This window comes from Pseudochaenichthys georgianus, chromosome 5 (genome assembly GCF_902827115.2).
Source record: "Pseudochaenichthys georgianus chromosome 5, fPseGeo1.2, whole genome shotgun sequence".
Taxonomy (NCBI): Eukaryota; Metazoa; Chordata; class Actinopteri; order Perciformes; family Channichthyidae; genus Pseudochaenichthys; species Pseudochaenichthys georgianus.
The window spans coordinates 21,810,642-21,835,418 of record NC_047507.1 but is presented as its reverse complement, the minus strand read 5'-3'; the positions used below and the strand labels follow the sequence as shown (position 1 = coordinate 21,835,418).

The 24,777-nt window shown below is 41.3% G+C and overlaps 1 protein-coding gene across 3 annotated transcripts; it reads left to right on the top strand.

The window, feature by feature from the left end:
* Positions 1-7,289: 7,289 nt before the first annotated feature.
* On the top strand, positions 7,290-21,358 carry crbn (cereblon). Of its 3 annotated transcripts, none has more exons than XM_034083457.2 (12): positions 7,290-7,484; positions 8,003-8,210; positions 8,767-8,891; positions 9,031-9,233; positions 10,683-10,832; positions 12,406-12,568; positions 15,132-15,194; positions 15,300-15,384; positions 15,527-15,642; positions 16,687-16,751; positions 17,566-17,697; positions 19,140-21,358. In XM_034083457.2, exons 2-12 carry the CDS (start codon positions 8,138-8,140, stop codon positions 19,321-19,323), a joined length of 1,359 nt encoding a protein of 452 aa, XP_033939348.1. In that variant the 5' UTR covers positions 7,290-7,484; positions 8,003-8,137; the 3' UTR covers positions 19,324-21,358. The 3 variants fall into 3 exon arrangements, with proteins under 3 accessions (XP_033939348.1, XP_033939346.1, XP_033939347.1); XM_034083455.2 differs by having other exon boundaries at positions 10,680-10,832; XM_034083456.1 differs by lacking the exon at positions 7,290-7,484 and adding an exon at positions 7,609-7,666 and having other exon boundaries at positions 10,680-10,832.
* The last annotated feature ends 3,419 nt before the right edge of the window (positions 21,359-24,777 follow it).

Genomic DNA, 24,777 nt, shown 5'->3' with positions numbered 1-24,777 from the left:
AAGTGTCAGAAAATAAAACCCCCTCTTTTCCTCTGGAGTTGGGAGTGAGAATGGGTTGGTACAACAGAGCTGATCCAGATTTGCATCTGACGTAATATCAGAAATGTGGGCTGGCTTTACACCCACGGCTCTCAGAAAAAATGTGTGACGAAATGGTCTTTGTTTACATTAGCAAGCATCGCTAACACTCAGAGCTAACCTGTACTGGAGAAAGTGTGTGAAATAAAAAAAAAAAAAAGGAACCTTGTAGTAAACCCGCAAGAAAAAAAGTATTGAGTACCATACTGTTTCAGAAATAATCCTTGAAGTGGTTTGGAAAATGATATGGCGTTTAATCACAGCAGAATTTTGCTGCATCTGTGCAGAGCAAACGGCTCGTCAAAGACCTCACCGTTTGCCTGGGTGCTCAAAGGGGGGCGGGGCCATCAGCTACAGTTACAGAATCAGCACTTCTCTAACTGGGCTGAAATAGAGGGATATGAGGGATGTCTAAAATTCATGATCTGTTTGGTATTTTGAGCATAACAGACATGTTTTTTATATATTTGTATGAGACTCATATATGCCTAAACATATCATGATAGGAGATATTTAAATTAGTAAGACTTGTGATATACAGTTCCATAAGTGAAAACTCTAAATACATGTGTTTAGTCTATGCATTGCTGTAATTCCTCTTTTTTAATAGATAGTTGGGATATTATGTTCCAGCAGCAGTGTCAAGCATTACACAAAATGTTTTAAAATTGTGCAATAAGGTACAAATATAACAAATCAACATTAGCGGCAAGAAAGGAGAGTAAGAATAAAAAGTGACATGGATTTGCAGCTTGAATTGTGCTAACCTTCCACCTCCAATTTAATACACTAAACAACTTGTCCTTGTCGAGTGAGCACTTAGGTGTGTTCACATCAAGGACTTTCTGTGAAACATCAGATTGTGTCTCACTTCAGTTTGATTACTGTCAAAAGGAGCGCTGGATGCCACTTTAAATGTTATAACATCTTTAGTAAAACACATTTTTCTTTAACATTTGCATTGGGTTTACAAACTGGCACGGATGAAGACTTACTGAAGGTGGAGAACCACAAAATGAAATATATATTTTTTATTTTCTTGAAATGTATGATATGAAATACACCTTTATAATGTATGTCGCCGGGATTGGGAGAGTGTACATTGGTAAAGTAAAATGTAACAACCAAATAATCAGCAGGGTTTGATATTGTAAGATCATTATTGATTTCATAACACCAATGACAAATTAACAATATTGACAAAGAAACAATGTCACAATTAATATCATAATCATTTTAATAGCCAATAAACTCAAAAATAAAATTCAGATTAAATTATACAAAAAGTGTTTTGAGCTCCTGTAACTCAGAAAAAAGTTTTCATTTTAGACAAGATCAGATCCTTTTGGATTTTGCCTGAAAGAAACTGTAGAGGGTTCTCAATACTCAAATTTCCCCTCCTCGACTCCTCGGTCCTCCGGTAGTGACCCGGAAATGAATTTCAGCGCGCCATTTTGAAGGACATCTAATTTCTCTAAATGCACACCGAGGACCGAGGATCGAGCGTCGAGGAGGCTCTCTGGAGGAGCTATAACCGAGGATACACCAAGCCCCCAGGAAGTGCGCCGGACTCAGATGGAAATATTCGTGCTGGCCAAACGGCGGTACTGCACATCCGTTTGGTTGCCAGGCCCGGAAACACTTTTTCCCATTGACTTACATGGGGAAAGAGCAGTCTGTAACTCGTTGGATAATTTTTTTTAAACTAAATAAACAACCCAGTATGAACACTTGTATAGCCCTTATTAAAAACATTCGTTCCTCAAGTTGTAAAAATGTGCTAATAACGTTATTCTGAGAGTTATTTCCCTCGGCATTATGAACGCGCATCTAACCCACGGGACCGCGCTGCCCGGCAGGTTCATGTTACGTGTTCAGCACTACATGAGTTTCTCTTTACCCATGGATGCACAATAACAACGGACCCATATCGCCTTACGGCCCGTCCACACAGCGGCGTGCGCTGACGCTTGCCGGCGGGCGTGTCTGAAACTCGACCAACAACCAATCACATGAATCTCCCGCCCCTGACACACAAGCAGCGGTTTGATTGGCTAGAGCTTGTACTGGCATATGATTCGATTGGCTGACGCCTCGTCGAGGCGTCAAAAGTTGAACATTGCTCAACTTTTGCAGTCAGCCACGCCAGCTACGCTCCACGTCGCTTCCCACGATGCATTTTGGCTAAAAGTGACGTCACCCCATTCAAAGTGAATGGGGAAGCGTCAACGCACGCCGCTGTGTGGACGGGCCGTTACTGCCAGCCCACGGAGCTGTAATAATGGATATATTGCACATGTTTGCTGTAATTCATCATTTGTAAAATATTATACTACATGGGCTGTATGATGTAAATCTTGTACCGTAAATGTTGTATTAAATAAAGTTAATATTACCGACGTAGATTAACGTTCCTGTAGCTTCTTATTGCACTAACAAGCTTATTGCACTGTAATACAGTGAAATAATTCTTTCATGCTAAATGAATCTCTGTTGGATATCACTAGATCCTGTTACAGCATAATAGAAGTACATAACGATTGATGGCACATTAGCATAATTACTAGCTAGCCGCTAGCTGCTAACTGCATAATAACAAGCCATTACCATGCTGTCATGAACGCACGGTGCTGTTACGTGTACGCAAATTGACGTGCTTGATGTGAACGAGCATTTTGGTTAAAGTTGCGCATGCGCTATGAGCGCACATACGGGTACTTCTCAGGCATGCCGGGTAATCTGTGACGTTTCACTCTCTCAAAAGTTGGGCCATTTTATCATCATGCGCTAATGAGCAACTCTCATAGGAATGAATGAGGCCCCGCCTCCCACGCTGTATCCGGGGCTGAAGTCGAATAGTCCATTTAGCTTAGGAACCTTCCTAAAGGAGTGAAATGACCCGGAAGTCCCTCAGTGGCAGCCATGATAAGTGCCGTTCGAATTCTCTAGAATGATGAGAATGATAGGAAAGGAGGTTTCAAACTTCCTTTATAACCTCCTTTAGCTTAGGAACCACTGGACCTCCCTAACCGACAGGAGAAGCGAAAATGCTGCCCCACAATGCCTTGCAGCCGCAGCATTTGCCGTCACTCAACAGTCGGCCGTTCACGGAAACAACCGATTATGACCGAGAAATGATATCATGAAAGTTACGGTGCTTATTAAAGGGGAAAGGAAACACCAATTACAGTTATAATATTCCGGTAGTTTATTCATTTTACAATGGATATTGATCGTAATATTTATTGTATATTGTGGTGACTACCTATTTAACCACTGGGACATAATTCAAACCTGGAACTACAGTTGCGGTTATTGTTCCCACACGGACATGTTATGGGTTACCTATAAATAGGTGTGCCCTCTTGGCTCTCTCTCTTGTCGACCCGGGCTGCGACCCGACAACATGTCCTTTGCAGCTTGTGATTAAAGTTCCCTTTTGTACCTTCGATGCACCGCCTCTGACTCCATATCTCTCGGCACTACACTGGTGACCCTGACAAGTCTCGAGAAGTTTCCGGGACGGACCCGAACACGGCAAAAGGAACTCATGTTTCTTTCTCGAAATGCCGGGGATTTTTGGAATCGTCCGTGGCTGCCACCGGCACGCGGACTGAGGCTCGGTGCGCGCCCCGCAGAAGAGCTGGGGACGTTGCTCGCCGTTCCCGCATCGGCTTTCCAACCAGCAGGAGGACGATGCACGACCTGCTCGACCAGCAACCCGATTGCTACCTCGTGGGCTTGTTTCTTCGGGGCGTGCGGCTGCACGTCCAGGCTGCGCTAGCTGACGACGACTAGCGGCTAACCACGAGGGGCTAACGACAGCTAGCAGCTGCCCATGGCTGCCAGCTAGCGGCTAACGGCTAGCTGTTAACGGCTGTCGACATATTTTTGTTAACATCTGACTGTTGACAATTTTTTTTCCGGTGCCGGAAAGGAGGTTCGACCAGCCGGTTGACCTCATGTGGACACTCTCGTTTTTTTCACCACCTCGACGGCGGTTCCAGACGCCACTCACGGTGTCATCAACGCTTGGGTGGTGCACTCCTGGACCCCGTCTCGCCTCAACGGTTTTGGACGTCGCCCATGCTGCCATCGGCCCGTGGGTGGCGCGCTCCGGAGCCTGTTTGGCCTCTCCTGCCTTCCGGGGATATCCAGACGCCACTCACGTTCATCGACGCCTGGGTGGCGCACTCCTGGACCCCCTCTCGCCTCGACAGTTCCGGACGTCGCCCATGCTCCATCGGCCCATGGGTGACGCGCTCCGGGACCCTGTCTGGCCTCTCCTGCTTCCCGGTGATGCCTCAGCACCTGCTGAGGACTTCATGCCCGCCGCCGCGGCACGTCTGCCTGCGGCCGGGTTGTGCTCCTTCCTCCCGGGGGGACTGCTCCTCTCTTCCGGGGATACCTCGACGCCTGCCGAGGACTTCATGCCCGCCGCCGTTGTGCGTCTGCCTGCGGCCGGGTTGCCCTTTCTTCCGGGGATACCTCGACGCCTGCCGAGGACTTCATGCCCGCCGCCGTTGTGCGTCTGCCTGCGGCCGGGTTGCCCTCTTTCCTGCTGGGTTCTCCGCAACACCTAGTGCGGCCCCCTTACGACGGCCCGCCCTCGGTGTGGGTGCCCTCGCTCTCGTTAGGGCCCCTGCCCTCTCCTGCGGCCCCCTTTCGTGGCCCGTTCCATGGCCCGGTCCTCACCTGCGGCCCCACCTTCCTCGGCCCTTGTGGTGCTTCCTCCACGGACGTGGGGATATATTTTTTTTTTTTGCCATGTTTGAATTCTGGGGGGGCTTGTGTGGTGACTACCTATTTAACCACTGGGACATAATTCAAACCTGGAACTACAGTTGCGGTTATTGTTCCCACACGGACATGTTATGGGTTACCTATAAATAGGTGTGCCCTCTTGGCTCTCTCTCTTGTCGACCCGGGCTGCGACCCGACAACATGTCCTTTGCAGCTTGTGATTAAAGTTCCCTTTTGTACCTTCGATGCACCGCCTCTGACTCCATATATCTCGGCACTACAATATGATATTACTCGCCAAAAGAAAATGAATTATCCGCGGGCCGGGTGGGGAATTCCGGGACCAGGCCGCCGCCATTAGGGGAGTCCCAAATGGTGACGTCACTGGCTGTGTTTTCGCTCCACCTGAAGTCAACACAACGTAGCAGATATGGCAGCGATGGAGGAATTTTGCAATGAGATCGACGTTTTGAACGATGAATTTGACTATTCGTCGGGAGATGACATTGATGTGGAAGCATCTACAGTTACCAGGCATCCCATGGCCTATGCTTATGAACCGATTCGGTCGAATAGAGTGGCATACGATCCGGAATAAAAAATTTTAAAAAACACAATGCTAACAGTGAGCCTCTGAATTAGCCCCGAGCGAAAATGCTAACCTATTACTGCACCGAAAATCACTCCTAGCTCCCTTATTACTTATCCTAGCCGCACATCCAACACATCGTTTATGATCGCAAGGAGACACAGAATCTAACGGTGCCCACCTCAACACTGAAAGATACAAACTCGCGAGGTTATCCACAAAAACGTACATCAAAACAAGTGGCGCTAGGTACTAACATACGCCAGGCTAACGGCTTACCTTCCTCATTGTCTGGTCTAAACTGGTCTTCAATGGCATTACAACGATAAAAACGATGATGTAGTTAATCCATAGGTTAATATCCAATGGGGCTGTGTCCCCTTTGAAATGTTCTGATAATCTATAAGCAATACAACTGCAATTCCGTTATCTGCTGTCCGCTCTGTGCGCTCTGGGTCCTGCAATACCATCCATCAATAGCAATACTAGCCTTTTTAGGGCTGTTTTCGACAGATGAGCGTGTGTATGCCAGTTTAATTAGTTGAGCTATAGAACACCCCCAATTCTCTATTGTACGTCATAATAGCTACCATTTAGTTTGGACGCGATTGCGTTAATTAATAAGGTCACACTGTGTCAGTAAATACATGTGTGAGCTAGTAATCTGGTAGTGCTGCAATATTTACCTCTCTCTCGGCAGCTGAAGCAACTCGTTTGGTGGCTCGAACTTCACGTTTGTTGACACTGTCATTGTCTTACGCGGCCGACGTGCTGGGACGGTCGGTGTTCCCGACTGCATACGTTGAGAAATCGAATATTGTGGGAACAGATCCTGGCTTCAAATCCAATGTTTTGTATTGAACCAGGCATCCAGACTGGACTTTGAGCAGCTTCTCATCCTTTAGTGGCAGCCTATGGAAATGTACTTCTTCCTTCTTTGTATAAAATCCATTTGTGCAGCCTGGGGCAATACAATAAACTCCTGACGACGACCGTTTTCTTGTAATGTAAACTACTGGTGCATTGCACGCCATGTTGTTTGTTATTGAGCTTTGGCCCAGGAAGCCGTACCCAATCAGTGACGTCACTGGGAAAGTCCCGGAGCAATGGAAGCGCCCATGGTCATTAGGCACATATTTCAAAAAGTAAATTCGCGTATCTCGATCGTTTATATTGGAAATAGACTAGATAAATACATTTCCTAATGGTAATATTGTCGCATTGGAAAGCAGTTTGAAAAGTGTTTCCATTTCCCTTTAAGCATTTTAAAACATAGGTGGTAAGTTGCCAAAGTGCTTTGTTTTGAACGTTCATCAGTATTATAATCAAAAAGAGAAATATGAACGTTAGTTTTTACTGAAATTATCAAATAAAGTCAACATTTCACAGTCTTTACTGAGCTGTGTGGGGTTTGTTCAACTTTTAAAAGATGTTTGAATGGTGATATACACAGTGATAGATGTTAAGGACTAACGTTTATAATAAATACATTTGTATTGATTTTAAGATCTTTAGTTCATACAATCATACGTATTGGGATCATTGGTATTAATGTGGACCGGAGGGAGAGGGTGACGACTCTGACTAGCATAAGTTTCACTTTCCTTTTTTATTTCAATTCCAACTTTGGTCATGAAGAATATGTTTCTCTGTTGTCCACGTTCATAAAGCAAAGCAACAGCATCAGAGCACGGTGTAGAGTCTCTAGATGAGTTTACAGTAGTCCCTCGTTCTTATTAAACATCCATGTTGTAGTCCGCTGTATAGAAAACTGTAGTTTCCATAGTTCCCCCACAGCAGCAGCAGACGCACATTCATGACGTCCGCTGGCGCATCATAAACACGTCGGATAGTGAAAGTGCATTCGGATTCTCTAAAGTACCGCAGTCTCTTCTCCTAAATCCTTTTGAATTCTCCTGTCCACTATCCCTTAACCCCGTGACGTTTCACTCAGAGGTCAAGGAATAGACGATAGGGTTAGAATTTAGGAGCTGATCTTTGGACTATTCTACTGCAGCCCCGGTTAAATATCAGAACTGGCAATCATGACAAGATCAAGGAGATCTAGAACAAGGTACTCAGAGTAATACTCATCTAAATTAATCATACCGAAAGGTATAAATGTTGTGCTACAAGTTAAAGTTCTATATATAAAATAAGACAACTATGAATAACACTAGTATACAAATATTAGCCTTCATCAGCCCCCTGTTCTTCAGCACAACAAGTACCCATCGTGCACAACGGAAAAATAGTGTATGTAATATTATTGGATTATAAATAGTGATGCATTCATGTTTTTTTAATTTGACTAATTACGCAGTTGGCTGGCTTTTAAACGTCACCAAGGGATTAATACAGTTTATCTTGAAGTATTATTACCCATGATACATATTTTACATCTTGAACCTCAAATGTTACATTTTCAGAGTATCAAAAACTGTCTGATAAGTAGTCGTACTTGTAAGTATTAGAACCTCAACATTGTAATTAAATGCAATACTTGAATATATGCACATAGTTACTTTCCGCTGTGATATATTCTGGCTTGTGTAGTTGTTTTATATACTAAGCAACTGTTTCTTTCATTAGGCTTTTTCAATAAAAAGGAGCCTGATAGTTGCACCCAGTTTTAAGGAACGTCACACATCGCGAGGGGGCGCTCGAGCTTCTCCTTAATGTTGTACATCGAAGAAGAAGAAGACTCAGCATTGTAAACACAGCGATATGGCTGACGAGAGGGCTGCAGAAGAAGACAACCTTAACGACATTATGGGGAACCAGCTGCAGCTTTTACCAGGTAACGGTGCCCCTCAGCGGGGGACAGGGTTACCTGCCGGGTCTCATCGGGGCAGCGTCCGTCTCCCCGTGCTGCTAACTGCGAGCTAACTCTTCCTCAACAGGCCACCGTCACACATCACACCCTCACTGACTCATTTTATAGACCTCACACTTTGTTTCGTTTTACCATCAGCGTGGCTTATTAAGAGGATAACGAGCAAAAATAAGCTCTCCAAATGTGTTAGTGATTTGCAAGCCACACAAACAATTTACGATATATTTGACAGTGTTGCAATCAACAAGGCTAAACACAAACATAGCTAACAATCTATATAAGAGGTATTTTATTACTTAAGCCATAAAGGCATTACACTGAAAATGATGAGGGAACGATTGCTTTTCTATCAAATGTCCTTCCTTAATTGTATAATTTACCGCTCCTCCATGCCCATTTGCACTATTGTATGTTTTAATGGTGTGTAGACACATATCCATTCAGGTGCACAATAAAGTAGATCTAATCTAAAGTTGCAGCTGCACACTAGACTCACCACTGTGCTTGTGTGCTATGACAGATAATGAGGAAGAGGAGGAGGGAGATGACATAGAAGATGACATGGAGACTGAAGAACGAGACAGTGAGAGGACAGAGAAGCACACCACCATCAACTTTGATCCCAGTCTTCCCACATCACATTCTGTGAGTCATGCCACTTTTATTTCTACAGATAATGACCCAAATGGAGATTTTTTAACATCAATTACTAATTGATCATTCAGAAGTAAGTTAGTAGCAGCTGTTGTGGTCTGGTGGTGTTGACTGTTTGTTGTGCTGGCAGTACCTGGGCTCAGACATGGAGGAGTTCCACGGCCGTACGGTCCACGATGAGGACAGCTGTCAGACCATCCCTGTGCTGCCTCACACGGCTGTGATGCTGGTGCCCGGCCAGACGCTGCCTCTGCAGCTCTTCAGGCCGCAGGAGGTCAGCATGATGCGGAGCATCATCCAGAGAGACCGCACCTTTGCAGTGCTCTCACACAGGTCAGTAGAAGTACACACTGCACTATTGGCAGATAAGGCTTTAAAATGAAATGTCCCGGCCAGTAATGAACATTTCCTCTGATGTTACATTTAAATCAATATACCATGTTTTTCATATAACCTTAGTTTTAAATAGCTTTCTTATTTTGCCCAGTCAATGTTTTGCAATGTCTGCATCTACCAGTAAGCCATTACATGAACATGTGGCACTTTGATACCGATTGTTAGCTCCATTTCAGCTTAAAACTGGAAGTTATCTGCAACTAGTTTAGTGACAATACAAATAACTATGTAGCTATTGGAAACCAATGTCTGATAAATAGAGAGCCTTTCTTAGTATGGCGTTTCATATGAAGGGTTTATTACATATGAGCAGTGGTGTTTTTATATGTACAAAACTGGTGGGGCACGAACAACTTAGATGTGTATATATAAGCTTCTGGTGGTTTTTTAAACACGTTAAAAAATAGCTGTAGGCTACCCAATATCCGACAAAGAGAGAGGGGGAGTGTCAAATGACATACTGTCGGAAGCCGCGAATGAAGAACACGGAGCAACACTGTCAGCACATACATTTACGTACACAGCGTGGGGATGTCATATTGTAATGCACCTTAATACATGGAGTAAAGGGCACCATCACAAAGCAATACTTAACAATAACAACACCTGTAATGCTTCAGCATTAAAACACCATAGACTGTAAATATAAGGAAAACACAGACACTCATCACAGAGGTCACAATATCAATCGATCCAGCAGAGCAATAGCCTATAGGCAAAACATAGAAGATCAACAACATATGACATAAAATGAACTTACCAAAGCTGAAGTAGATGGTCAACTTCATTCATTTTCTTTCTGTTTTACTGATTTTAATTGCTATAAGCTGCTCTCTCTCGTCTCCTCTTCACAACTACACTTTTCGCGGCACACGTACTTACAGCCAATCAGCTCTGAATTATGAGATGACGTTTTGGTGGGGGTTCCAACACTTTGCCCCACTGGTGATTTTTTTTGCCGCACACATTGAATAGAAAAATACTCTGAGCATGCGCAGTGTAGTTTTCACAGCACCCATTCATTTTGACAGCAGAGAGAGGGGCTTGCCCCACATCGCTTTACACGGCTCAATAGGCACACTGTAGACACTAATTACAAGAACGCAGACTAAAACAGCAATGTACAGACAAATTAGATGACTAAACATGATCTTAAAATATATTTTAAGATATATTTATTTTGTATATTTTTTGAATTATTATTTGAATTACTTTCTGCTAAATAAACTAATGACGAGTCGCCACTGCATATGAGGAGAACTATTTAGCTTAACTGTCTAAGAACCTCAATCTCATAGAAGTAAAACACTTAATGACTCGGGTATCCTTTTAAAAATATTCTTGGAGTGTCATTGTAAAAGGTTTATTTGGTATCTGTTTCAGCAGCGATGCAGGTGAGCCGGACGCAGAGTTTGGGACGACAGCTGAAATCTATGCATACCGAGAAGAGCAGGAGTATGGCATTGAAACTGTGAAAGTGAAAGCTGTGGGAAGGCAGAGGTTTAAGGTCCATGAGATAAGAACTCAAGCAGACGGGTAAGTTTAATTGCGTCTTAAACCATTGCAGCAAAGGTTAGGACTAAATACATGTGCACATTTTAATGAGAGCTTGAATAGATAAATAAAAATGTTAACATTATGTTGTGGTCTTCATGTTGTGAGCCTGTGGCTGTCTGCAGGAATCTGAGCCCTGCAGGTATTCATCATCGAGGCATGGACTGATTTAAACAGGAATATAAGCTGAATGTTATCATCTGCTATGAAACATATTATAAGACAGAAAACCAGCAGCAGTTTAGACTAGGACTCCAAATCAGTGGATCATCTACGTATATGAGTGTGCCTCTACATTCATTTCTTCAAATTGAAAATATTCAATCTCTTAATTTGTTCTATAAAAACAATTAAGATTAACTTTGAAGTTTCAGTTTCTTACATACTGTACGTGATGCGTATTTACACACCAAAGTCGGGACTTTTTTCAATGCGACTCAGTTGGTGCTCTTATAGTTCACACAGCTAGAGGGCAGACTAACTATTCACAGTCATCTTCAAAAAGTAAAGAGAATAACATTTAAACTATTTGTTTGTGGAGTTACTTCTTTACATTTAAAGATTCCGTTTTTTGTACAATAATAATTCGTTGTGACTTGTTGAGGAAGGGTTCATTCTGTTTGTTGAGTTATCCTGCTTCATGCTCTCGAGAGGGTATAGTTTATTTGTAATCATCTGTGTGGTTTTTAAGTTGAGTCCTCTTGTTGGAGGGTACAGTAAACAACGGAAGCATCTATGGAGAAAAGCTGCATATTAAACCACTGTGGTTGTGCTATATATCATGATTACTTACATCCTCCACCGTTCAGGAAATCATTGAGCTTTAAAGTCCATTAAACTTGATCTCCATACAGACATATTTCCCTCTGTCTTTAGTTGCTGTTGTGTAATGAGCATACATCGATTGCCATAATCCTGTTGACCTTGTGTTGTGACCCCAGCAACCATAGAATTGAAGTTATTGCCCACTTACAGGGGATCTGCTGTTCTGCGCTCTGTGTTCTGTACATAGCCTTCTCTACCTCTCTGTCATGCCTCTCAAACATTTCTGAATGTGCAACCTTTGGATGTTGGATCCCTGAATAAAAAGCAAAAAACAAACATTTAAAAATACCTTTCTACTGCCATCATATTGTGGCAGTGTTGTGGATTTATTTGCTGTTGTTCATACATAAGAAAGAAATGATTGAAGTGAATGATGTTGTATGGATTTATTCTTGTACATGGTTACACCTGAAGATTTTTATTTTGTTTCTCTTGTGATGTTGCTTAGTGAACGTTTGTTTGTCTGAGCTCCACAGTGTGTGTTTGGTGAAGTATTTCTTATGGCTGACAGAGAAATTGTACAGACGCCGGCACCTTTTTATGATCATCTACCCGTTACAAACATCCTGTCATACACCTGATAGCATTTAGCCATCACACCATTTGTTTATTCTTCTGCTATTCATCTGCTTTGTTTCACTCGCCATCTGTTGCTCTCTTTCACATTTCTCTCCCTGCTTATCTTTCTTTCCCTAACTTATGTTTTTGTCTCCCTTGTATATTACATCAGGATCAGACAAGCCAGAGTACAGATCCTTCCAGAACGAATCCTTCCAGATCCCCTCTCTGCCGTGCAGATTGCACCCCTCACCAGGCTCAACATGCACCCCTCCTGCAAACCCCCGACTCAGACCTGCAAGCAGGCCCAGCGCTGGTGGAATAACTACCAGCAGGTCAGACACAAAAACACTTGCAGTACACATGTGCCGCAGTAACATGCAGATTCTTTTGCCATTACATACTTTACAATAACTTCATTCTCCATCATAAGGAAATGGAAATGGGCCATGACAGCTCTGGTTACACCAGGGGTGCCCACACTTTTTTGGCTGGTGAGCTACTTTTGAAATGACCAGCTCACCGAGGTCTACCAACCAAAAATAAAATCCCAAATTGCAAGGGTTGCTGAATAACACGTTTTATTTATACATGGGATAACTACAATAGGGCTGCAACAAACGACTAATTTGATAATCGATTAATGAAACGATTAATCGACTATTCGGACTATTACTGTATGCCTTGCACAATTTCTCAAATGCTCTTATTTATTTATCAACTTTTAGATTTAGCTTGAGGTTGTTTTAGGCATGTGGAAACTAACAATGAAGACAATAAAGATGAATACTTGATTCAAAAATACATATATTATTAAATTAACTTAACAAATTGTGAACAAAATTAACATTGCTTTTTATTTAAATAAAATAAATAATATTTCACATCAAAAGAAACAACAGTGTTTTAACAAATCGTATTAAATAATCTGATGACAGAACTGTAAACAGAATAGCTGAAACTTTAACAAAATAAAGAGTAACTCTGTTACCTCTAATCATTAACCCATGTTTGTATAATGTAGTTAGCTCCGTGTGGTGCTGCTAGCATACATAACACCTGACGTGGAAAAGTTACTCGTGGATGGAGCTACAGAGCTACTAGAAAGACAGTGGAACCCGGTGCATTCCTCCGTCTGAATGTGGTGCACTTTTGCTAAATGTTTCGACAAATTGCTCGTGTTACCGCCCTTACGGCCCGTCCACACAGCGGCGTGCGCTGACGCTTGCCGGCGGGCGTGTCTGAAACTCAACCAACAACCAATCACATGAATCTCCCGCCCCTGACACACAAGCAGCGGTTTGATTGGCTAGAGCTTGTACTGGCATGTGATTCGATTGGCTGACGCCTCTGCCGAGGCGTCAAAAGTTGAACATTGCTCAACTTTTGCAGCGAGCCACGCCAGCTACGCTCCACGTCGCTTCCCACGATGCATTTCGGCTAAAAGTGACGCACGCCGCTGTGTGGACGGGCCGTCACATGCTAAACACTCTTGGCAAGGAGCATTGTCCACCTCAAGACGGGTAACATTTAACCACACATTGGAGAGCTTCTCTCCGCCATCTCCTCCGTGTGTTGCTGCTTGTAGCAGCTGCGTGTGTAAACGGCCCCGCCCCCTCGCACACAGACGGGGGAGAGAGAGATCTCATCTCGATTGGAAAGATCAAAAATACACCGATCATAGACGCATTTGTTTGTCTTTTTGCATGTTAGAAACGAGTTGGCGACACTAAGACTGCAAGATAATGTTTTTGTAGCAATAATACATGACCTTTCTCTTTCTCAACTCGCTACTCGGAGGGAAGTCGCTGTCATATGCCTTGTGAACACTCTGATAATGCCTCTCCACGTTACCTTTCTTTGGCAGAGTGACGCTTGCTTTACAAATAAGGCAAATAACCTTTGAATGTGACATCACAAACAAATATTCTTCCTCCCATTCTGGGTGGAAGTGGTATGTCTTTAGCTTTTTGCTCGGTCCCGCACTCATTTTGTTGTTTGTCTCTTGTTTGTCTCTTTAACTTAATTTGAGTTTTCCCGGCACTTGACTGATTTTGTATCGCTTTGCATTTAACAGACTGGAAAGCGATAGGTCGCTTTTTCTGTCAATCAAGTAAACTCCTGAATTAAGTGGCAGGGAGGGATCAAAACCTGTTTTGTCTATTTTAATGGAGCTGGATTTTTTTTTTTATGAATGACTACCAGCGGTCGACGTACTGGGCAACTCTGGGTTACACCAACTGATAATATTTAAAGGAGCCTTATCATGCACATTTCAGGTTCAGATTTGTATTTGAAGCTTCTACTGTGAGATATTTACTTGCTTTAATGTTCAAAAAGCTCTTTATTTTTCTCAAACTGCCTGTGCTGGTGCACCTCTTTTCACCCTCTGTCTGAAACCAGAGCCCAGTCTGCTCTGATTGGTTAGCTGACCGACTCTGTTGTGATTGGTCAACCTCTTAGAGATATCCCACCCCTTAGCCTATCATGTACAATGTGTTGTAGCACCAGCCAATAGAAGTACACATATTACGTAGTGATGTCACTAATGTAACTGAAGTCAGCAAAGGACTACAATGGAGGCATTACAGAGGGAGGGGGGATTTTAGCCTTTGCAGACTATTTACATTCACACAAACCTACATAACCACAGGGAATAACACTTAAAGGGAGACCCAATAAAGCATAAAAGGGCCTCTTTAAATAGTTTTGGGCTTTTAACCTGTGGAAGCCTGGGATTTTCAACATGTAACTCTTGACACAGGAACATTGTCGTGGGTGTGATGTTTGAAAGTCCACATACTTTTAACCATTACGTGTATTAACAATGTGGAGAGCAGAGGGAAACTGTCAAATGAAGATAAAGTTGGGTAATGTGTCGTCTGTTGTTCCTCACAGAGGAAGTTTCACTGTGCCAGCCTGACGCCATGGCCACCCTGGGTCTACGCACTCTACGACTCTGTGAGTACTGCGGCCCGTGTGCACTGGAATTTCCTCCATAGATAAACATAATATAGGAGTGAATGTAAACCATGTTCTCTCTACCTCCTGTGTACCACCGCACAGGATTCGCTCATGAACAGAGTGAAGAAACAGCTCCATGAATGGGACGAGAACCTGAAGGATGACTCCCTCCCTACGAACGCCGTAGGTCAGCCTCTGTTCTATGTGTTACAGATGGATAGCAGACGCGTTCGCACATGCGCACGTACGTCTCTTTGTTTGCGTTTTTGTGCTCCTGTCCTTTCCTTCCTTTCATCCCTGTCTCTGCCTTTCTGTCTGGTTTGTGTCAGACTTTTCCTACAGAGTAGCGGCCTGTCTGCCCATAGACGACGCTCTGCGGCTCCAACTGCTGAAGATCGGCAGTGCCATCCAGAGACTTCGCTGTGAGCTGGACATCATGGACCGGGTAAGGAAGGGTCACCACCAACCCCTCACTACTGCCCCTTCCTCCTCTGGCTGTGCAGCCATCCTGTCCCTCACTGTGTGATAAGATTGGCTGTTCCTACTGTACTTCTTTCCCTTTTTCCTCTGGTGTTCTTTGGTATATCAACTATGCCTGTCAGGGGATGTTTTGCTGCGATATTTCAGTCTAAACTTGGCCATCACAATGTAAACTGTTCATAAACAATTTAGAGTAAGTAAAGATTATTTGAATCACTAGTAACAGAACAGATCTCTAAGAAACAAGCAGTATACATGATCTGTTTGTCACTTTGAGCATGGTGATTTTAACTAACCAAACATATCATCATGTCATTCACACAGCAGAACAACGTTAATGTATATTTAAGATCTCGTGCTTATTTCCTCAGCACCAGGACCTACATGTTTTCTAATACCTGTAATAAAAGTGTCATCATGTCACCAAGCAAGCTATTACCAGATTAAGATGACTAAACAACAATTTAAAAAGAAGATCACAAACCAATTTTAGTTTTTGATGTGCTGAAAACAGCACTTTCTGCCCTTTTTGTATAATGATTTACCTACATAAAATATATTTGGTGATTTCAAATAAAACTCAATTTTGTCAGATACCTGAAATAAATGTAGAAATATTGTCTCACTGCAGATTTCGAAGGAATAATTCAGCATCATAATCATTAATTAAATCTACCAATCGATTAATCATTGCAGCCCTAATCCCTTTAGCTTTAGGTCAATGTGCATTTTAATGTTATAAAGACAGGAAGCACTAAGTACTGTTGTAAAGCTGTCGCCGGACGTTTCAATTGCTTCTTTAAAGTGCCTGCTTATTATCTGCTCTTTCCATGACGTCTGATTGCGGGTAATATCCTCCTTTTCTCTTTACACTCTTACTGGACACACAATTTATACCTGACTTTGTGTCAGCCAGCTCTTGGTTCTTGTGGAAGCATAAAGGATGGATTATTATAGCATCGTCAGTGAGAACAGTGACTTTTGACACTTCATTATCTCTCCTCCTCAGTGCACATCACTGTGCTGTAAGCAGTGCCAGGACACAGAAATCACCACGAAGACTGAGATCTTCAGGTGAGGACATCTTGTGCATGTTGTATTCATCTATCAAATGCTTTTAAGAGACGGTTGACACATTTAAAGAGAGAAAACTAGCAGCCTGAATTTATTTTTTCTGTTTTGTTTTTACCTTCAACACAATAATAACTGCACATAAAAGTTGCATTTAAGATTGGAGTTACAAAAACATAATTGGTCCTTCACACTCTGATTTGTGCACCAACACTCACACACTGTTATGTAATGTAATTTCTTAACTGTCTATGACGTGTTATGGTTAATGTGTTTGTCCAAGAGTCAAACACAGTGGCTCTAACGCCGATGAAGCTGTCCAGGCCCTAGCTCTACGTTTATAAGAAGAGTGCATTAACTGTTTTGTCTGAGCACATCCAGATAATCAGAGTAAATGAATGATTATGTGTTTAATATGATTTCTAAGTATAGAGACTAACAGAACTGCATACCTAGCTAATGCATTTTCAATTAGGGACCAAACCAGAAGTGAAGTGCAGTAAAATGCTGCATAATAAAGTGACTGCAAATGTGTCTTTTCATGTGGTTTTAATCTTGACAAGTACCTGTAAGATTAAATAATCACCTTGTTGAATGCTGAAAACAACATTTTCAAATCTCAAGTCTTAGCTTTTAGTTTAGTTTAGTATTTTCATAATTAAAACACTTTAAATGCATGATTTATTTTAAGGAGGTTTGGTTCCATTTATTTCTTTTTTATGGAGTCTCTAATCAGCTTCTGGCTGTTTCATTCCTTCATCTAAAGGTTCATTCGGGTGTTTTTGCGTCAAAATCACTGATGAAATATTCTCTGCAGCTTGTCTCTGAACGGCCCCATGGCTGCATACGTCAACCCTCACGGTTACGTCCATGAAACGTTGACCGTCTACAAAACCAACAACCTCAACCTGGTGGGCCGGCCATCCACGCTGCACAGCTGGTTTCCAGGGTAACTTTGCAACACTCATGGCATTAAGCTCACACTCCTCCCTCGGACTCTCTAATAATGTAACACCTAACGCACAGTGAATGGACTTAATCAGACCTCTCACTGTGCCTTTCAGTGCTTTTAAAATGCATTTTCATATATGTGAGACAAACCTCTGACCCATTGCACTGGGGGTCTCAAATAAGCTTTAATTCCATATTTCCCTAACTGTGTGGTGACATAAAGTGAATACATTGTCTTAAATCAGAAGCCTTTGGCCTTTCAGTGTTGCATCAATATCAAAAGTGTAATTTCTTATCAATAGGACATCACTTTTTAGTGACCTGAGTTCATTGTATGATGCCAGTCTTGTGTAGAGAGCAGCAGGGGAAAGATATATCCTCCAGGCTCTTTTTTTCTCATCATAAAACACACACCATACACTAATCTGAGAAGATACTGTGAACTTGCGTCAATAATATTGACAGTGAGATATTCGATTTATGCTTAAAGAATAAAACTGAACTGAATTGTGTAGTATTTAACGTTGTGTAGATCAAGTGCTGCAGAAATGTCTGCTACATTTAGTTGTTTGGTTTGTAAGGGAGTTTTTGAAATCATGGTACACTTTGCCATAGGTTTCTTATTGCATTTAGAAAAAAACATTAGAAGACAGCATTAAGTATTTTCAATGAATAAAATATATAGATACAGCTTTCAGTTGTAGGTATTTATTAGTGTCTAAATGATTGTTTCTGAATGACACATACTAAGTAAGTGCAAGTATGAATTGTGCATAATGGGTTGCATTTAATGAATGGGAAAAAAAGTCCTTTTTAAAGGGATATTTCACAGAAAATACATGTTTTAACAATCATTACTCAGGGACCAATTTAAAAAAAAAAAAAAAAAATGTAATTCCCATTGCAAAGACAAAATGGAAACACACCTCTGACTGCACTGCCAAACATTAGCATGCCATTTGCACATCTTATACATCATTTTGTGCAACATTAGCCCCTTTCTTTGTAACTGTGTCTCTCTCAACGCTGTTTCAGAATTTTCTAAGGACATCTTGATGCTTGAGGATCAGCCGTGACTGCTCAAACGAGCCACACTATTAACTCTTTTAAATACTAAAACATTACAATTTAAACCCCCTTAATTAAAAAAATAGTTTTGCCCACTGTTTGAGTTTCACTGTGCGGACTGATGCATGAGTAGTTTTACTCTACAAGGCCGGTTTAACATCAAGTTTGTAAGCCATTTGCGTCTAAAATGCCACAGGTGTTACGAGCAAACTTAAACCTCCGGAGCACACACTGAAGACTTACTTTCCAGGGAATTAGACGACATCTTGTGTCAAATGTTCATTGGTTCTGTACTTTTTAATAAGGTATAAGTAATATAATAATGTTATATATCTTGTCTCTAATAAATATTGTGCTCTTCTTTGCTCTCAGCTACGCCTGGACCATTGCTCAGTGTCGCACCTGTGGGTCTCACATGGGTTGGAGGTTCACCGCCATCAAGAAGCACTTGTCTCCGCCTCGCTTCTGGGGTCTGACCCGGTCGGCCTTGCTCCCCCGCATCCCCCTTGGCGAGGTGGAGGAGGGGAGAGAGGGCTCTCGCCTCTTCTGCCTGTGACGACTCACCATCATGTATCGTCAATAAACAACAACAAAAACCCTACAGACCCCCAAAGCCTAAATCTCCATGCACTTTCTCACTACAATTACTGTCACTAATCACAGCACCTGTCATCCATGGCAGTAAATACATCATATTAGTGGAAAGGTCAGTTAGCCTTTAAATGGCACTCAATTTAGACCAGGAGGGAACTATTGTCCTTAAAAGCTATTGAGAAGTGGAGGCAGCAGTTAGACAACTAAGTGCATTGAGAGAAAATGAGGGGGAAAAAACAGAGCAACAACAGATTGCTCCATAACACATTTTTAGAAACCTAGCTTGGAGCTGGCTGATCTGCACCGCTGTCCATCTGATTCCATGGTAGCTGCAGACGTACACAACAACAAAAGCTATGCTTAATGCATCATTTCCCTTCCACTAATTTCCTCTGTATGATGGAGAGGTTTTCTGCATGCAGTTGAGATAGAGATATCTGGCTGATATGTTTCTGATTTGAGCTGCTGTGGGTCAGTGGAGGAGATGAAAGGGGACTTGTTTCTGTAAGGGTATATTTTGAATCTAGGAATCATATAGTATGTATTTTTATATGCCAGAAGATTGGAAAGTTGCTATTATCACAAAAAACGAGATGACAATGTGTGAAGTCCCTGAGATAATCAGCTCCAGTTTTGGGCCCATTGTCCTGTCAGATGATGTGCTCTGGAAACAAACAAGAAAACATTAGAGTAAACCTGGAGTCTAATGAAGGACTGTTTTTATAAAAAGGTTAAAGCTAGTTAACACAGAGAGTGAGAGGAGCATTTCTATTTAGTTTGTTCATGTTGTATGGCATGTTAAAATGTTGTGCCTACGCCCCAGAGTCTTTTGATAAGTTTAATGATTCAATGAGCCACAGAGGAATGAAATATTGTAACTGATGAAAGGTGTTTTTTGTTGTGTAGTCTCGCTGTTTTCAGGATTTTACATCTTGCGATTTTTGTTGTAAGGCGCTGGCTCATGTTTGTATAAATGTATCTGTAAATGAGAGGCCGTTAGCATAGCATTTGCTTGTTGTGTTATTTAACTGTTGTTCTACTGTTTGTAGAATTGGATTCTTAAATCGCACATATCTACATGTCTTAGAGAACAGAGGGGGGGGGGGAACCTTGATCGCAATAAAAAAAAAAAATCTAAAAGTGAAGATGTTGGTTTATCTAATTAACTGTTTTTGAATGTTTTCTCAAAGGAATACATTTTGTCAAGGGGAGTCATAACTACTGTTAAAAAGGTGGTAGCTGTCAATACAAAAAATATATGATGTAAACCTTATTGCCTATAAGCTAAGCAGTATGTCACACGGGTGTACATTCCTGAGTTTTGTTGACACTCAGTGAGGGAAATATTGACTCTAATGATAAAGGATAATGACTCGGTGGTTTCATGCAGGGACTTTTTCGGATTAATATTTTAATTAATCATTGTTTTGTTATCTTTCCTTAAAAACATATTTCACGTTGCACCCCTATAACACTGGGACTCACAGGAGCAGGAGATATTCATTATTTTTAGTCCGGACATTCTTCTTGCTTCTACCTGCTGCAAACATTACCTCAGCCTCTCGCAATTTAGTCAGTTTCAGTTGTGTTAGCCATGGTGACTTACTTGAGGCAATTTATTAGATTTTTTGCAGCTCTATCAGCAGCCAGAAAAAGCTTCATCTAACTTTTATTTTCAAAAATGCCGTTGAGAAGACCTGGAAATGGACTTTAATGGACCTCTTTAATTTTTGCATTTCCTATTGTACCCTTCAGCAGTTGCATATCGATGTGTTTCATGAAGAAAGATAACAGGTATAATCAAAAAAGTGAATGTCTCTTTTTGGTTATAATCTCTGTAATACTGCTTATTCAATGTTCACCAGGCTGTCAGACTTTCATTCACCTCAAACAATGAAATGTACGCTTCACAGAAAAATTGAATTTCCCGTTTCCAAAGAAAGCTGTTTTCCATGACAATCAGTGTATAAAAGAGTAAAAATAAATATGCAGTTCAAGAGGCATCAATTTCAGATAATTCAGATAACGTGTGTGTGTGAGAACATAGAGACCTTGTTGAGGTGATGAATGGAGCTTGACAACATGGGAATAATAGTCCTCTGAGAATTTGTAAATCTTCACATATACTGGCAAATTGAGATATGCTTTTTTGTGTGCTTTCTCCAAATAATGAGTTTGCGGTGTTTTCATCATTTTGTGCAGATAACGTGGGCAGCAGATCATTGTGTGCCGGCAGTGATAGTCTAATGAGTCTCCGAGTGGGAACATCTGCACATGAGGGTCCTTTAGAGAAGAGCATAATGACATGAATATTGTTTAGGACATGCAACCAGCCGTAAGGGGGTGAAAAGTTAGGACGATTCTAAGGACCCGTGACTGACAGGGGCCCAAAGAATTTTAGAACATTAAGAAAAAAATGTTTAAGTAACCAATGTGATATCTTTTCATGGGGCCCAAAATCCCTGGCGGCGCCCCTGCATGCACCATGTGACTTCTCAATATTTATTATCTAAAATGCTAAATACTTTTTTCCGTGGCATTTCAAGTTATGTTTTGGAATTTAATAGCGTTTCTTTTTTCATTCAAATACAGACTAGACTGTGGCAGTCGAAGACAACCTTCGGAACATCAGTCATAATTCCCCAACATTGGCATTTGAGTTACCCATGTTTTGTTTGAAAGACTTCTGCCTAAACAGTAGGCAGGCTACTGACCCCTGTAATTAAGTGTTGTTGGGGGAGTACTATATAGTAAGGTTTAAGCAACTTTCTTTTTTTTTTAAATCGGGACTTTCATCCATTATTTGATTCATGCATTCACTGTCACTGAGAGAAAAACTATTGATTACAAAATGGTCATTTTATGGATGAACTTTAACATACCACCTCTTTGGTTGATGTCAATTTGGTTGGTAAACATAACATGTTTCCCATAACCATTTCAAACCACAAATCAACCGAAGTAACGCAGCTCTAAGTGAATATTAATTATACTTGACTTAAAATGTTTGACTTACAAGAGCTCAACACTTCCTCCTCTACTGTACAATGTTTCTGCAACAGGAGATAGTATAATGATGTTGGCAGAGAAACCATAGGTAATGTAGTTTGTTTCTCTCCAGCAGCAGGATATTGGTTTAAGCCCTCATGTTGGCAAACATCTGCCTCATGTTGTCCTGGAGCAACTCAGTGTCTTCACCCGTTTACCAGTTTTTACATGTTTTTCAGTCTATGGTTTTTACACCTTCAGGGCTAAAACAACCAAGTGCTCTGACTTTTCCTTTGGAGCGAGATTACCAGGAGGATTGCTTACAAGCAATTGCACTGTGACAAAATATCCTCGACTACACAACATGTTGTTATAGTTCGCTGCTGAATATTTGGGTATTTGGTTTGTCACAGAGTAGGTGGTTTTTAAAAAAAATTAAATGTTCTCCATGTAAGGTAAATACAAAGCAAACATATTTATGAGGATAATTCCGAGCTGATAAAAAGTGAACACAACACAACTAACAGAAGCGAATGTGCTCAATATAACACAAGACATTCATTAGCTGCAACTCATCTTAACATTTCAACGCTCCTCATTAAATTTTGTTTTACCACAATTTGTTGTAAGGCAGTCTTAGTCAGAAAAGAGAGCCTTCATCTAACTTGCTTAAAACAATCTAAAGTGGTCTTGTTAGGTTTAACTGTACATGTGTCAGATAATGCTATGCTCTTACAATACAGTTTATCTTGTTTTTATTATATCTTTGCCAAGAACACATTTTTTCACAGCCTGTGTTCATCAATTTAGTCGGCACTCTGATGTTGGTGGTATTTTTTGGCAGTAGGATTTTAGATTGTTTTTAATAATTGTATTTATTTTGTTTACTTTTACAACACATGAGCACCACAAAGCACCTTGCCAAACTTGGGGCAAACATATTATGGTTGTCATGTTGTTAGGCAGCCAGACAACTACCAACAGCAACCACCAGGGAAACTTAAGAGCTCTACAAACATTACTAATAAGACGGTGAGTCTCTTATAAAAACAGAAATGTATGTGTACAGTCCAGTTTTCTACCAGTTTGAATATGTGTCTGGGTTATAAATTAAACTTGAACCAAACGGAGAAGAAAATAATTCCCATGTACAGTAGTGAGGCTGCTGGTGTGGTCATCACATGGATAATAATAACCATAAAGATGCTGCAATGTTCTTTCAGGAAATAAATCCTAAGTGACCCTAACGCAGGTGACACATAAGAATGAAATGAATGACCTCAGTCTGATCTAATTATGGAGCATTTCTGCCTTGTTGGACAAATTAATTGCAGAAAGAAAATAAAAGGCTTCCTGAGTGTGGTTGAATATAAATGGGCCATTCCCCGTATATCTGCTGTTGATGCATGTGACATTTTTCAGGCTGTGGCAGGTATGCTCCTTTAATGTAAATATCTGTTTTTGTGCAGCATATTATGCACTGTTTGACATACACCAGGTTCATATCTGGCTAATCTCTGTTTATTACATACTATCACCTGTTATATAAATGGATTCACCATGTATACAAGGTGATCCTTGTTTAAGTGAGGATTCATGTAAATCAGAAACAGAAACAGAATACTTGTATTCGTCCCACAGAGGGGAAATAGTAACAGGGCACAAAATAGCTTAATATCTCTCTAAATGGGTAAAATAATCGTATGACTCAATGCAAACCATCTTTTTACTTAATTATCTGTGAATTATATGATTAATAATTTGTTCCCTTTTGTCATTAGGCACTGATTATTAACAAGTTAAAAGCAGTAGCGTGGAGTGGGAAAAAAATTAGGGGAAGTCAATAATACGTCCTTTCTTTTTGGTCGGGGGTGTGGTGGTCAATGTAATAACGTAACCGGATGAGTGATTACAGCACCCGGTATCATTTTACACACATTTGTATCATACAGATGCAGGACTACACATGCCTGTTATCTAACCGACAGGTCCGCACGCACTCTCCAGCCGAACCTCTAATAAGCATTCATTCACAAACTAAATCAGGAGACCTTTAACGTTTTACGTCCGATTCGCTCCTTTTTTCCTCGCTGTACACATCTCCAGTTTGGGCATTAGCCTGTCATCAGATGTCATTTGTTGTTGCTGCTGTAGCGGAAGTTTAGTACAATTATTTTTGATTAAATACTCCAAATCTCCACCCTCCATAATTGCACTTGCTTCAGTTGCTTGCTACTTTCTAACGGCGGTGAGAGTGGTGCAGTGGCGCTATCTATCTTCTTATCGATATAATTATTATTCTTATCTTATCGATTAGATTTATGATTCAAAAATTATAAAAGTAGGGTAGACATGTGGATATTATCCGACTGAACACAACGTGCATTTATCTAACAGCTTCGTTTTCCACTGACCTTATTTCGAGCTA

What these genes read in the sequence shown, in the direction of transcription:
- crbn (XM_034083455.2), top strand. Translation starts at nt 8,138, where the DNA reads ATGGCTGACGAGAGGGCTGCAGAAGAAGACAACCTTAACGACATTATG. An exon ending in TTTGCAGTGCTCTCACACAG is followed by an intron (nt 9,234 to 10,679) that starts GTCAGTAGAAGT and finishes TATCTGTTTCAG; the next exon opens with CAGCGATGCAGGTGAGCCGG. An exon ending in CTGCACAGCTGGTTTCCAGG is followed by an intron (nt 17,698 to 19,139) that starts GTAACTTTGCAA and finishes CTTTGCTCTCAG; the next exon opens with CTACGCCTGGACCATTGCTC.